At 47.5% G+C, this 15,441-nt stretch overlaps 1 protein-coding gene across 1 annotated transcript; it reads left to right on the top strand.

Annotated features, from left to right (window-relative positions):
• Window positions 1-874: 874 nt before the first annotated feature.
• On the top strand, window positions 875-8,678 carry LOC104155333 (hippocampus abundant transcript 1 protein-like). Its single transcript, XM_009703536.1, has 11 exons — window positions 875-970; window positions 2,168-2,230; window positions 3,375-3,502; window positions 3,951-4,065; window positions 4,628-4,846; window positions 5,572-5,685; window positions 6,146-6,217; window positions 6,633-6,745; window positions 6,929-7,026; window positions 7,588-7,754; window positions 7,842-8,678. Exons 1-11 carry the CDS (start codon window positions 962-964, stop codon window positions 8,049-8,051), a joined length of 1,308 nt encoding a protein of 435 aa, XP_009701838.1. The 5' UTR covers window positions 875-961; the 3' UTR covers window positions 8,052-8,678.
• Window positions 8,679-15,441: the final 6,763 nt, after the last annotated feature.

The raw sequence follows: 15,441 nt of genomic DNA, 5'->3' as shown, positions 1-15,441 counted from the left end.
CTTTTTTTAACTTCTGAATACCCTTCAAGCCACTGGAAGTTGTCTAAATTTCTGGGATGGCAGACATTTCAGGTGGTTTTATTAATAATATATCAGGGCTGGACTACACTTCTTGGTGAGTTCAGATCATATGGTTTGCTAATGTAAGAAATGGGTTCCTGTAGAACAGCACAGTGTGCTACTAAATGTTTGGCCTGTGCGGTTCCCTGATATAATTCAGCTGAAACTTGAGTGCTCACCTCCCATTCTTTGCACTTTGTTTTCCTTGTGAGCTCATGACTTTGCAAGTGTGTCCTGTGTGGCAGGAGAAAAACCTCCTGGGCTAGCAGCTGAGATTTGGCTGCCCTGAAGGCACCATGAGAAATCTTTGTGGAAAGAAAGATAAGTAAGGCCTTGAGGTGTGGGGGTTTTTTAGCAGCTGATCTAAGGACTGTGCCTTTCCCACCATGCTGGGTATATGGAGTTGGTGCTGAGGAGTAAAATTGCATTCCCAAACTGCCAGAGTCTTCTCTGGGGTATTGAACATACTGCTGTCAAAATATGCAGAGAATTGAGATGTTTCATTTCCAAGTCCTTAAGGCAAGGATTGAAAGGATAATAAGTTTGGTCATGGTTAGAGAAAACATAATGGTATCAAAGATATTAGTTCTTGGATAAAAAAATTGAAAACAATCAGCTCTGTAAGAGAGGCGCGTGTTGGTAGACCCTGGACAGAGAGGTGGTGCAGCATGAGCTCACCTGCACTAGACAGCATTGAATCACCTCGGGAATGGCTTAGATCAGAGTTGATGTTTCAGCATCCAACCACACATCTCAAATCTTATTGCAGATCAGGATACATGTATTTTTTTACTTACGGAGCTCTACTTTGCAGCGACAGGGGATTGGAGAGCCCAGTGTGTACCATGCCGTGGTGGTTATTTTCCTGGAGTTCTTTGCCTGGGGGCTGCTGACCACACCAATGCTAACGGTGAGTAAGACTCCCTGGGAATAATACTGGCTCTTGTAGACTAGAGTTCACCTTGGGTTCGCGAGGGTAAACATCTCAACATAGGCCTTTGGAGTATAGGAAGCAGAAACCAAGATGTAATGTTTTGTACCTGAAAAAACTGGAGCTATAGTTTTGAGAGCTTTTGGAGGATTTCAAGAAAGCAGGAGTGAAAGACCTGAATTTACTGGTGGTTTACGGTCATTTATTGCTTTTTTTTCCCTAGATATTTTTAAAAAAGTGCATTTGGATGCTTAATGAAAGAAAGTTGAGCAAAGCTTTGACTTCTTATCTGAAGACTGCACTTTTGATATCAAAGGTCACCTACACTGACTTATTTAGGGATAAAAGAGATTTTTGTTGAACTATCACCATCATGTCTGGGCTGTCAAAGCACAGAGACTTTCCTGGCAATTGCTTGCTACACCAAGTCATGCTCATTCTAGGAGAGCCTGCCAGTAAATCATTCAGGACTTGGCTGAGTTATTATTAACACAGGCAGCAAAGATGATTTCACAATAAAGTTAAGTGCAAAGGGATAGCTTTATGGAAGAAACTTAAAATCTCATCTTGGGTATTGCCTTTAGTTAAGGAGCTGTAAACTTCTGAATTGGCAACTACAGGAAGACTTCTCAGATTTTAAAATTCATTTTCTGCTGGTGGTATGCTAGCTCACATTGAAGTCTAATGTGCCATGGGTATTTTTGACCTGATCTCCGATATCTAGGTAACTATGCAAAAGAAGTCTTTGTTTACACAAAGCCATTTAGAAAAATAGTATTAGCTTAGTAGTATAAAATGCAGATTGAACATACAGAGAGTACAAAAAGGGGAGAGAACAACAGAAAAGTTATGTGGTCACATGAAGTAAAAGCAGAGGGAAATCAGATGGTGCAGGGATGGAGAAATGCATGTTTCAGATTATCTTAGCCTTGCCCAAGCTTGCTGGAATAATTTATAGTCATGGAAGTATTAAAGAAAGTGTCTGCCCATGTTGGAGAGGGGAGGTAGAACTCCTCACAGAGGTACAACAGTGACATTGTTGGTGGCGTATTTCCCATTTTCCCTGTTCTGTGCTCTTCCAGGCATCTAGCTGTCAGGTGCTTATGGGAATTTTGCAGAAGTTGCTAGCTCTGTTTTTCTGGTTTTTGTTCTTTTTTTTTTTTTTTTTTTTCCTAGGTGTTACACCAGACTTTTCCTCAGCATACATTCTTGATGAATGGCCTGATTCATGGAGTCAAGGTAAGGAATATTCCTTCCAGGCTTTCATTTGAATCTGCAATCAGTGCAAGACATGCTAAGCCATTAGAATCTGTGTCATTTGCTCATGTCAACCAGTATTTGACAGATAAACATTCATTTTTTAGTTCGGGGTGCTGCTGGCAAACCTGATGCAAAACGAAGAACTGAAGAGCATAGACATTGGGTTGCTTGTGTAGTTGATTTTACTGGGCAGCATTAACAATGTGCTGCTTGTCAGCATGGGTTTGGGGCTATAACAACTGTGTGTTTCAGCTGAAAATACTCTAATCAGCCTGAGATCAGCCCTGTATCCATATTCTGGAGCATAACAGAACAGAAAATCAGTGACATCTGAACTTAACAGTAATAGAGGTTGAAACTAAGCAGGCCTTAGTGTGCTGTCCGCAGACAGAAAGTCAGGAGTGTGCTGTGGGCACAGTAAGTGGGCATGGTGAGTTTGGACTACACCAGCATTCCCAGAGGAGAATTGGAGGCAAGTATAGCGAACAAGCAGTAGCCATGTGTTCTGAGTCAGGAATGTGGCAAAACAGATCATTACGCCCTGGCTCTGGCAAGAGGATCTCAGAAAATGGCCCGAGAGAGGTTTGCTTCAATGCGAGTTAGGCACTCCCATATACACTTAAGGGCTCTTCCCTGCCTGTCTCGGGTTTGGAAGATGTTGAAAGGCATCGAATAATTTTATTTGTGCTTAATGGCCTTGGCACCTCATTGGGTTTGCCTTGTCTCCATCTAGAAGAGAAAGGTTTCCCTGGAACTGCAGCAGATGTTAATGTGATGGAGCTGTGCCAACATCTTTTTAGGTACTGGCAGGGCAACTCCCTGCTGCACAGGTGTGCCTGGCAAGGCCACAACTGCACCCTGAGCAGTTGCAGAGAATGGGAAGTAATTGGAGTGTTTAGCAGCGCTTAGCTGGTCGAGGATTTTATGTTTTTTTTTCTCCCTAAGACAATGTGACCAGTTTAGCAAACTGTTCTGTTTTGGTAATATTGCCTCCTTGTAGAAAATAGGAATGGATTGTCTCCTTGTATTTTAATCTTTAGATGATGTTCTCAAAAGCTTTTGCTATCAACAATCAGAATTTGACTGAGGGATTTCTCCCTGCCATCCTGTCTGTCTTCCTTAGGGTCTGCTTTCATTTCTAAGTGCCCCCCTGATTGGTGCGCTCTCTGATGTCTGGGGCAGGAAATCCTTCCTCCTCCTCACTGTCTTCTTCACATGTGCGCCAATTCCCCTTATGAAGATCAGCCCATGGTGAGTTTACTCTTGTTACAACCAAGGGGTTCTGAGGAGAGGAATGAGTGCAAGACTGAATGGTGGGGAATTTGCAGGTGTTGCATTTGAGGATGAGGTGGAAGAGTCCATCCAATGGAGAAGAATGCACAGCCTAGAGACTAATTTACTTGTCTGGTTCTACCAGAGCATTCAGTGTCAGGAAGAAAGAGTCTGTCTTTCCTCTCCTGGCACCTATTCTCCTGTTAGGTGCGTTATCACTATTAGGGCATGTTGATGTTCCCTTCCCGTGTGGGGAAAATAAATGATAAAACTCCATGGGCCACCAGACTGAAGCTCGTTGTTCCTGAGCAGTTTCTGATGCAATGAAGTAGGATGGACTGAAGGAAGAATGAGAGGTTCTAATTCAGCAGCTGTGGACTACTGTGTGGTTGATCTCTAACTCTGCCTTTGGCAATGCATGTTTCAGGTGGTATTTTGCTGTCATTTCCATGTCTGGAGTCTTTGCTGTCACCTTTTCTGTGATTTTTGCCTACGTTGCCGATATCACACAGGAGCATGAACGCAGCACAGCATATGGCTTGGTAAGGAGCTGAATAACTGGCTTGTCTCTTGAAAGAAGTATTTGGAGCTTTGCAGCTAGGAGAGGTATAAAATTAGGGTGGGACATTTATTGACAAGCCTGAGGACAGTATCGGTGAAAAGATGATATGCACTTCACTAATAATACAGTCTCCTGGTTCTTCTGTTTGTGAATTAGCACCGAGGGAGAGGGCTAATTTCTATGCAATCTGAATACCGGCTGTATTGTTGCTTAGCCTTTAAACCAGCGTGGTCTGTGAGCTTCTTTGCGCCAAGAAAGGGGCAGGCTGTGATGTTGGCATGCATACGAATAGCCTGTGATCGTGTCCTTTCTATAGGGTTACTGACAGTATCGTATGTGAATTGTTAGGATAGCTTTAATTTCCCTTTGCTAGAACTTAGCCTAGATTGCACCAAGAGGACATGTCATCTTTCTGTCTACAGGCGTCTCTGTTCACCTGGATTATCTCCATCAAAGATGGCAAAACTAGTACCCTTGGGTTACTCTGGAGGAGAAAATAGGCTCTAGGAAGAAGAGGCTCTATTAATGTTTTATGCTTCCAGGTGTCAGCCACGTTTGCTGCTAGTCTGGTCACAAGCCCAGCAATTGGTGCATACCTTTCCCAAGCCTACGGCGATACATTGGTGGTTGTGCTAGCTTCAGGTGTTGCTTTGCTGGATATTGGTTTCATCCTGCTGGCTGTGCCAGAGTCTCTGCCAGAAGAGATGCGCCCGGTCTCTTGGGGAGCTCCAATCTCTTGGGAACAAGCAGACCCATTTGCTGTAAGTAATCTTGCTGCTATTTTTCCGCATGCTGGTAACATTTATATTTGCTTTAGTTCTGCCAATTTCTCTCAAAAGGAAGATGCATTCCACAAAAGGTGATGGATGCGAGGCTTAGATTAACCCCGTCAAAGGTACAGTATTCAACTGATGGCAGACTGCACATATCTAAAGCTGTCTAGCAGCTTCTAACCAATTTCATATAGCTACAGTCCATCTAAAAGCAGCTCCAGATGTCCTGAAGCAAGAGCATCTCTTGGTGGAAGAGTGCCAGTTGTTTGAATGTAAATTCCATTACTTAACAATAGTACTGTGTCAGGAGAAGTCTTTTTTGTTCCTGGCTCCTCAGCACCTTTGCTAATGATGATAAGCTTTGCAGAGTTTCACCTCACCTTTGCTTGCTAGGAAGATTATTTTGGCTGTCTGAGGAAAAAACAATTCTGATCAAAAGCACTTGACTGTAAATCTGAGAAACTGAAAGGTAAAAATTCCTCATTCTATGGTGTAAGTTGATGCAATTGTACACCTGGTCTGGTGTGTTGTGGTAGTGTTCATATCTTCCTCTGAAATGCCGGTCTGGTTTCATTCAAGCATTCGCTTCTTAGATGTAAGATGGTGACTTAAGCACTTGGTTTTTCTGTCTCTGTACCTGAAGAATATTTAATGATATTAACTCCTTTTTCTAAAAAAATTTTTTTCATTCCTCACCCCTTCCTTCCCTACAGTCCTTGCGGAAAGTGGGTCAGGATTCTACAGTGCTGCTCATCTGTATCACCGTCTTTCTATCCTACCTTCCTGAAGCCGGCCAGTACTCCAGCTTTTTCCTATACCTGCGACAGGTCAGTCTCTTGCGATGAGGGAAGGCTCTGAATGCAGGAAATGCCAGCCTACAAATATCATCTTAGTTGCATACCCTCAGGAAGGTAATCTTGGCCAATAGCTTAGTAAAGTTGAAGCTATAAGAAACGGTGACTTGTTCCAGCTTTCCTGAAAAATGTGGGAGCCTGGCGAACACTCTGTAGGACCCTTGCTTGGCTTCTTGCTGGTGGTCTGCCTGTCCGTCCTGTCTATGCCACTTTCAGGCATTTAAGGTGAGCCCAGTGATTTCAAGCTGTTTCTTCAGCCAGAGGAAAATCTTTATTTTATTCCTGTGGCAGCAGGGAGGTAGCAGAAGGTACAATTGATTAATGTTTAAGTACCTGGCAGGCAATGTAGACAGTCAGTAAACACTGGTGGAGTGGCTTTTCTCGTATGGTACAAATCTCTTGCCGGAAAAGTCCCTCTTTGGTCTTTTCACAGGTCATTGGTTTTTCCTCGGAGACTGTGGCAGCCTTTATTGGTGTAGTTGGAATTCTCTCGATACTGGCTCAGGTGAGAAGCAACTTCTGTCTTGGCTCTAGCAGTCTGGTTATAAGAATGTCAAAAATTTCTGTTAATCGGGGCTGGTGAGTTGTCAGAATCCCTGTGGCCACACAGATGTCATCGGACCCATGCACGGCTACCTGCAGTCCCTCTTTCTTATCTTTTGAATGTAGCTGTTTGTTGAATAACAAACCGTGGTGAACTGTGGAATGGCCTCCTGTTACTCTGTAAAACTCCATAGATTGTGCTTTGCTGTGGACAGCGATGTGCTGGTTTCTGAAACATGTTACAAGAGTGGAGGAGTGTGTGTGCATGATAGCCAGTCTCACAGCAGCATGAGTTCCCTTGGATTCCTGTCCTCTTGTCTTCCAGTGTTGTCATCTTTCTTTGCATTTAGTTTGAAAGCACCTGTCTTTCTTTCCAGACAGTAGTGTTGGGAATTCTCATGCGTTCGATAGGAAACAAAAACACCATCCTATTGGGACTAGGCTTCCAGATCCTGCAGCTTGCCTGGTACGGCTTCGGATCACAGCCTTGGTAAGACTTTGCCCGTGTTCATTTCATGGCATCAGCAGGTTTCTCCCTCCGCGGTAGCTCTGCAGCAGCTCCCTGTCCCCCGGCAAAAGGAGATGCTGCCCTGCTGTTGCCTGTGGGCCGTCTGCTGGTCTGCGGCTGGCCCTTCTCAGCCTGCTTCCTAACTGCTACCTCTCTCCTCCTAAGGATGATGTGGGCAGCAGGAGCTGTGGCTGCCATGTCCAGCATCACTTTCCCAGCTATCAGTGCCATGGTGTCGAGGAATGCGGACCCTGACCAACAGGGTGAGTCACTTGGGGATTTGTCTGATGGGTGAGTTCATCCCAGCAGGCACTTGAGCTGGAGCACGTTCGAATTCTTAGAATTGGGGGGGAGGGCAGGAACATCCGTGCCAACCCTGGAGGGTCGCTTTATTCTTAGTAGTATTGACATTCTTATCTGACCGTAGCTGATGCTTTGGGAGGGAATTCTTAAATTACGCACATAGGTGTTCAGTGTTGCCTGTCTGAGGTAGGGAGGAGACTGCTGCCTAATTGTTTGGCTGCTTCATGGACTGACCCCGAGTCCTCAGACTTGGCTGGCTTAAATTGCAGTTCATTTGGAAATTGTTGCTTGATATGCCCATGCTTATTTTATTCTCCCAGTAGCAAGCCCAGCATTACTGATTTTTTGTAAAACCTGATACTGAGCAAAGCTAATCACCAGCTAACCGCTTCATCTGTAGAGTGTGTGTCAATCCAGATCTGAATGTTTGATCCTGTCTTTAAATATGTAAGCATCCTTGAATAAAACAAGTTTCTTGAGAAAGCTGGAGGCATATCTTCCTTTCCTCACTCTGTCCCCAGGTGTGGTGCAGGGGATGATCACTGGAATTCGGGGTCTGTGTAACGGCCTGGGGCCGGCACTCTATGGCTTTGTCTTCTATCTCTTCCACGTGGAGTTGAATGAAATGGCCGAGGTGGAAACTTTGGGTAAGGCCTCCAAACCCAACATGGCCAACCCTACAGATGAGGTAACCTTGTTCAGCTTTGTCCTTCTGTTTGCTGGGCTGCTTCTGTCCTTGCACTTGAGCATTAATCGTTCCTCTTTCTCTCTACAGAGCAGCATTATCCCAGGACCTCCGTTCCTGTTTGGGGCTTGTTCTGTCCTGCTGTCGCTCCTGGTGGCCTTGTTCATTCCGGAACACAACCTTGCACTGAGATCGGGCAGCCACAAGAAGCACAGTAACGGACCCCAGACCCACACCCACAGCCCACAGGCCGGAGGATCGGATGGGAAGGAGCCCCTGCTCGAGGACAGCAGCGTATGAGGTTGGGAGAGAAGGACCTGGCTTGCGTCTCAACTCCAGATCAAGGATGGACTTAGCCAGTGGGAGTTCAGGGAGAGAGGGTGGGGGGAGAGAAGAAATGAGGTAACGGACTGTACCACTAACAGCTAATGAGAAGGGACAGGGTTTCCCTTCAAGCCAAATATACCCAGCTGGTGCAAAAATGGAATTGTATCATCTGGTGCTGATGGAAAGGGGAGATACTGAACTGCTCCATGTGAAGGTATAGTTCTTTAAATCAAACTTGCCCTTGTATGTGAATACTGAACTTCATGGTGTGTCCTGCCAAATACTCAACTCGCCAGTGAAAAATGAAGGAGCTAGCATTGTCTTTGTTCTACTATGAACTGAGTTGCCAGCCAGATAGAAGAAGGCATCTGTTCCATGCCCCATCCCCTTACATAATTGATACTTGCTGCTGAGTACCTGCAGCCTGCGGAGAGGCTTGACAGCTGTCTGACACAGTACGTGCAGCCTGTGCTGTGACAATACACCAAGTAAAAAGTCTGTGCATGTATGAAGAACAGATAGTGTAGTCAACTGTGAGCAGATCCTCGCTGCTTGCGGATCTGATGAATTTGCCCATTCTGGCCCAAGTGAAACACAGACCCCCCCAAAAAAATAATCTACTGACTTACTTTTGTCATCTTCATCAGAACATTAAGAAGTAAAGTGCAACTGACACAAGGGAGAATGGACAGATGAGAGAAGGGCAACTGCATGAATTACACATGCTTAGATGGTCGACAATGGTTCTATTTCTGTTTTTTCTTTTTGTCTGTTGCTACCTCCATAGGTAGTAGGTAGAAGGATTTTTCAGGAATCTTTTTCTAGAACTGTAGCAGTTGTTTAGAAATACAGTTCTCTGAGAGCTTGGAGGAAGAACTAAACTCTGCTAAGCACTTTGATAAAGCGTGGTTTCCCGAGAGAAAGGTCAAAGAAATAGCTGTTTATCTTGAGCACTTCTATAAAGCATGTTGATTTATTTTTTTTTTCCCCCAGGCTCTTGCCATCTGATATTAAAACCAGACAATGACTGTAGCTTGTCTTTTCTCAGTCCAAAGATCCTGATGGTGATGATTGCAATTGATTTGAACCTACAGGTTTGGATTCCATGTAGCGTTTCTGAGGCTGCTATGAAGGCTTTCGTTTTGTTGAAAAATGGAATTGCAACCTCTGCTGCAGGGTTCAGCTCTGTTTAGAAAGGGCAGCAGATACTTGAACTTGAGTGTTGCGAAAGAAGCTAAGACAAATGTATAGGGAGTGCTTGGTTGTTTATAGGTACATAGAGATATGGCAGAGGGCAGGAAACAATTGTTCTCATTTCAGTAAGATCAGAAGTAATGGCATTGAGCAATCACTGGGGAAGTAAAGACCAAACTGGGAACACTTATGAAATGAGTTGTTAAGGGAATTGAGGGTACAGTAGCCAAAAATAGTCCTGCCTTAGGGTGGGGTATGTGCAACAGCCGTCCTTCTCTGGCTAGCATCCCTTCTCTGTAGATTTGGGACAGGTAACCTAGGGGAGAAAGGCCAAAAGTGGGGGAGCACTGTCACTTAACATCTTGGGTCTTCGCAAACAGGTAATGGTGGCTGCTGCTATGCCTGTGCAGCAGTGACGACAAATGCCATTTGCCTCTGGGTTTAATGGAAAACACCAGCTGGGCGACCCTGGAGGACTCAGTCCCTGACCCACAACCGGCACAAGCAGGGAAGAGCACTGTCTGTCCCCTGCTCTGTCCTGGCAGTACAGCTCGCCCTGCTCTGGGAGCGTGAGGGGGACATGAGCTCCAGGATGTATTCAGTGTCTGACCTCTTCTGCGCGCTTGTCAGCATGAGGGCTGGTTGATGTTGGCCTTAGACAGATCGAGAGCTGCCATTTCGTGTAGATCTCTTAAATGCCTGTCAGATATTAACAGCTGGGAACCACTGCCTGCCTAGACCGGGTTGAACTAATAATATAATGTCCCTTTACCAGTTTTCTGGACCAGTTAGTTATTGGAGGTGGACATTTAAGTGAAATAATTTACAGTTTATTTTGCATTAATCTAGCCTGGTACCCAGATCCTGTAATCAGGACTGTAAGACTAGATTATTGTCCATGCAGAGGGCAGCCAGCTCGGGGACTGAGGGTTTGCTGATGTGGATCTAATTGCAGGACTGGAGAACAGAGCTAGCAGAAAGTCTGTGACCTGCGGTGACTCCAGTTTTTCCAAGCTCATTGCGGTGATGCTCCAAATTCCCAAACGTTATTGGGATGGTCTGTACTGTGCATGCACAGCAAGCTTCTTTCATGAAGGAAATCCAGTCACTTAAACTTCCAGGCAGCAATCCCAACTCTATATTGCTCACAAAAATGCCTTTTTTAGGCTGGAGCTTTACCAGTACATCTGGCGATTCATTTAGTTACACCATATTAAAATGAACTGAGGTAGGTTTTTCCCTCACACACAGATGAAGTGAAACAGAACACCGAATTGTTACCTCGTTCACACTGAGGCACTTGGAGCTTCACGGGTAGAATATAGCGGAACATTACAAAAAGATGAGCATAATTTATATGATACAAAGTATATAGAGATATATTTTTAAAAGTCCTTTCCTTTATTGAATAGTTTATTGAAAACCATGTGTTTCTAGTCCCATTGCCTCTCACCACTGCTGCTGCCTGCAGGGTCTCAGCCTCTCCTTCACTTCAGACAGCAGAACTATCCGGGCGAGCTCCCCTCCTCAGTCCCCATCCATCACGACATGAGTTTCCAGCAATGCTGACATCCCACAGCTTGCATGTAGTGGACCCTGGAGTGTTTTGGTCGCTTCATCAGCCCCTGAGCTGGGGGCCGGTGATGCTGCCAGTTACTGCCACGTTGGCAGCCTGCAGCCTGGCTGTGCGAAAGGCTCCATTGCAGCGGAGGTTTCTTTGGCTGCTGGGGGGGTGCGGCGTTGGGCAGCCGCACTGGTTGCGGGTATGTTGTGGGCACTGTTATCCATGTAAAGGTAATTTGTACATTGGTCCCTCGCTCTGCCGGCGCAGGGGCCTCTCACTGGCATGGGGGCTGGCCCTGGGGCATGGCTGAGCCTGAGCCCCGGGTGTGTGGATGTTTGGACTTGCCCTGGGAACGGGGGCTCTCCATGGCACAGCACTGCTCGCCCTGCACTGAGGTGTCGCTTGTTCCTGGTGCTGGGAGCAGGCAGGGATTTCTTTCCAGGGTTTTGGAGTTCCTCTCACCTGATTCAGTGGGGGCCTCAGCCCCAGGTAACTCCCCTCCCCATCAGCGTAGGGATGTGATCCACCCACCGTTCTGCCTTTAAGTGACAGAGGACTTGGGCCAAGCGGTGACGGAGCTGAAATTACTGGACCTGAATGAAGAATGTCTCATTCTGAAGGGCTGGTAATTCTGCAGCATCCCACGTGGAGACTGGAAAATCCGTATGGAGTGTTCAGCTAGTTTTGCCAATTCTTGTTACTTTATATGAAAATGCAACTTTTTTAAAAGAGCCTTTTCTTAAAATCCCCTTGATCTGCTGTGTAGTGCCTGAGCCTGGCTGTTTAACATCAGTATTCCCAGAATTTGCCTGCAGTGATTTATAATTCAGGTTGGTAACAGCAATGCCCCAAACATAAGGCAAAAATCAGCTTAATTGACCTGCAGTTCCAGTATTAATGGCAGCAGTTCAAGTGAGTTTAAACTGATCTTGTTGCATTAAAAAACCTGCATTAAACCATTGCTTTCTCTTTTGCCATTAATTTTGCAAAATGGTAACTTCAATGGTTTTTATTATTTTCTCTGCATTTGAATGGCTGTTAACCTCTATGATTATCTTTAAGAAGTGTGGGCATGTGGCAAGCCCACGTTCACTGAAGAATGGCAGTACCTCTGCTCTCTCAAAGTTTACTATTGCGTGCATTTCTGTTTATCTTTTTTTTTCCCTTTTTTTTTTTTTTTTAAGCTAATGATGAAATGTATTTATTTCAGTTCAGGTTGTGTTTAGAACTGGCTAATCTCTCCCTCCGATGGATTATTTATTAAACTGCTGCTCTCCTGTTGTGTTGAAGTTCTCTGTCCTTGTCCTTCTCCCTCACCTGTGTTACAAGACGGCTTTCCAAGTCTGCCTGGTGCTTCTGCCCAGCACTTGTCTGTGCTGGAGAGGTTGTTACAAGAAACTCTGCACAAGGCCTTGTAAATCGACCTCCTGTCTTGGATGGGCACAAGTTGTCGAGTTATTTCTACCAGTTCCTTAAAACTAAAGTATTCTAGAGCAAAAAGTACTTGGAACCAATTCATATTCACCCTTGATCCTAAAATAGCTATCCAGGTTTCCACTGGAGTGTTAAAATAGCAGTACCTTAACAGCTGTGACTTCTCCAGCGCTTGGGCGTAAAACGCCGCTCATCGTCCTGGATGGGGGCTGAGTGCGTGTGCAAGAGAAAGCGGGTTTTGCAGTTTGTGCAGGGCAACGTTGACAATACCGGGCCAAGCAGGGAGCAGCAAAATGCTTGGGACGAGCGAGCGGTCTGCTGTGTGTAGCAGGCCAGTGCCGTAGCTGTTGCCTTTGGCAGGTGAAGACTTGCTGGCAGGTTTGTGTGACGTGGGACAGGGCTGCCTGCCCCCAGCCCCATCCCCACCCCAAAATGGTGGAGCAGGTCCCTGTGCCAGGTCCCCGGCTCCCACTTCCCCGCACCAGCGCCTGCCCCACTTGGAGCCTCCTCCCCAGGGCTGGTTCTTAGCAGCCCAGACTCTGTTGTCTTCACTTCCAACCAGGCTTAATTTAGATCTTATCTTACTCATTAAAAGACTTTTTGGTGGTTGAGGGTGGCACTAAGTGAACAATATAATCACAAGAAGTATAAACACATCCGAGTCAGCTCTTGGATGGGATCTGGTGTTTGACGGCTGATATCCTGTAATGAGCTGCAAACACACGCCATCTACTATACAATATGTTGCCTTTTGTATTTTTTTCCACTGGATTTGAGCTTAATTTTATTTTTTTCATCTTTAATTGAGAAAGAATCCTCAGTTTGTCTCCCTTCGCATCACTGTAGAGAAAAGGGAATGTATTTCAATACAGTATGTTGTTGGCCATCCTTTCCTCGGCGTGGCGGTCATTTGGGCAGCGTGTGCAGGCCAGCACTGCTGTGATGGGGACACCGCCAGGCAAGAGGCAGAGGTGGTCTGCGGGACAAGCCTCCCCAGGGTGAGATTCCCATGTTTTGGACCGTGCAGAAAACCTTAATCTTGTTCCAGTTGTCCTCATTAGCACCTACGCCAGCTCTGTCATCTCTGATATCAGGCGTTAGCCAGTGCCAGTGATGACAACCGAGGGCTACACCCCAGCCCAAGGGGCTCCGGCGCTGCCAGCGGCGGCGTGGGGGTATCCTGTGCTGAGGGCCAGCGCTGGTCCCTCTGCGGTTTGTCTCTCCGCACTGAACTGTTTTGCTTCCTGAGAAACGTCTCTGGACCAAGCATTGCCCGGCAGAAGGCCCCTGCTCCTGCCCCTCAGGAGGAAGCACAGTTGGCTTCCAGGAAAAATGTTCAGGTTTCTGATTCTTGAAAACCATCGTTCCCTTTGCTCTGACCCAAAAGGTTTCCTGTTGAGTGGAAAACTGTCCCGGTGCCTTCGCTTGCTCTTTCCGCCCTGTGTCTGCAACCTGTTGATCTCTGTTTGCTGTGTTTGGGGCAGGGGGAGCTGCCTGTGTGTGCCGCCAGGATGGAGGGAAGGTCCTCCTGAGTCCATTAAAGGAGAGACCCCGAGCCGGTGGTGGAGGGGGAACCGCGGCGGGTTGCTGCATGGAGGGCGACTGGGAGCTCGGGGCCAAATCTGCCAAATCTGTGAGAGCTGCCCTGGGGGCCTAATGCCACGTTGCTCTAGGCTTGGACGAGTCCCCTGACCTCTCCCTGGCTCAGTAACTGTGCTGTTAGAGCCAGCCCTTGTGGAGTTGGAGGTTTATCAGGTTTCCATAATTCTGATTTCCTCTGCGATCTGTGTTGCCCATCCGCCCGCGCGGCGGAGGCCGGGGCAGCTCCCAGGCTTTCGTCGCCTCAAGTGCTCTGCAAGCCCTGAACCGGAGGAAGTGCATCACCAGGCACTGGACTTTCTGGTAGCTATTAATCTCCTGATGACTGGTCCAGGAAAGCTTCTTTTAAAAAGAAGGTCTGCTCCATAGTGCTCGGCTGTGGTTCAGATGCAGATTTATGGGGTTTTTCTTTTCTCACCTGAAGCGTCATATTGAGGGGTACCAGGGGGGCTTGGCGTGTGATGCCGAGGCCTCGTGGAGAGCCGCCTCTCACGGGGATGCCGAAGTCTGGTCCCCAATGGCTGCAGCCAATTTGCCTTCAGCTCTCCACAGCCGCTGGCACTGGGGGACCTGGCAGCCAGTGCGACAGGCAAGCACCCCAAGGCTGGGACCAATCCTGCCAGGACCTGTCACTGTTGGTCCATCGTTGCACGAGCCCCAGCAGAAAGCTGCACCAGACTCTGGCCAAGGGCGGCTTCCAGGGCTTGGATAATTAATTTTCTTAACTGTCTGTGGTTTGCCCCTCCGGCCCCAAAATCCCATAGCAGCAAGCATGGTCTGTGAGGACAGTATTTCCCTTCTTTAAACTCTGACTTGGTGACATTATGAAGCACTCCTTCCCCTAACGAAGTAGCTCATCACTTGCTCACCCTATCTGCAAGTCGCTGTGGGTGTGCAGCCTGTGCAGCCCCAACCATTCCCTCCCGGGGCTCACCTGGGGCCCCTTTGCTCGACCCTCACCCACGGAGGGACCGGCGAGGCGGCCTTGTGCGTTGAGCCGGTGCCGCAGACCTGGGCTGTGGGAAGCGGGAGGGGGAGTCGAAGCCCCGGCACTGCATGCACGTCCTCAGGCATGCTGGGAAGAGGCTGGTCAGCGCTGGGCCAGCCCTGGCCATGGCTTGTGCCACACCAGGGCTGGGTCGGGGGCTCTGGGGGCTGCTGGAAACTCCGGGAAGTGGCTCTGTTAACACAGGATGGAAGGAACAAAAACCCCAGAGCCATTAATCACCCAGCTTCAGCTGAATGTGCATATTTGATGGCGGCTGTTTACAAAGCACTTCCCTTGCTTGGAGGCCTCCCAGACCGTCAGAGGATTAATTACCTGCCCTCCCGAAAGGATGCGCGACGCGCCCAGTGCCCGGAGCTGCCTCTCCTGAGAGTTCCCAGATGGGAAGTGGCTGGGTCCCGCGCTGACTTTCCACCTTCTGCGACAGGAGGTGCAGGGCTGGTCACATCCCCTCCCTCGGCCCTTCGGCACCTTCCCTGGCCTTGGCCGCAGCCCGGCATTACGGGATGGGGCGGAACTGGACCCGTCTCTTCCTGGGGAGCTGGGCAGGAGTGAGGAAGTGATGC

Source organism: Cariama cristata, unplaced genomic scaffold (genome assembly GCF_000690535.1).
Source record: "Cariama cristata isolate BGI_N322 unplaced genomic scaffold, ASM69053v1 scaffold22187, whole genome shotgun sequence".
NCBI classification, from domain to species: Eukaryota; Metazoa; Chordata; class Aves; order Cariamiformes; family Cariamidae; genus Cariama; species Cariama cristata.
This window is presented reverse-complemented; position numbering and strand designations above follow the sequence as displayed.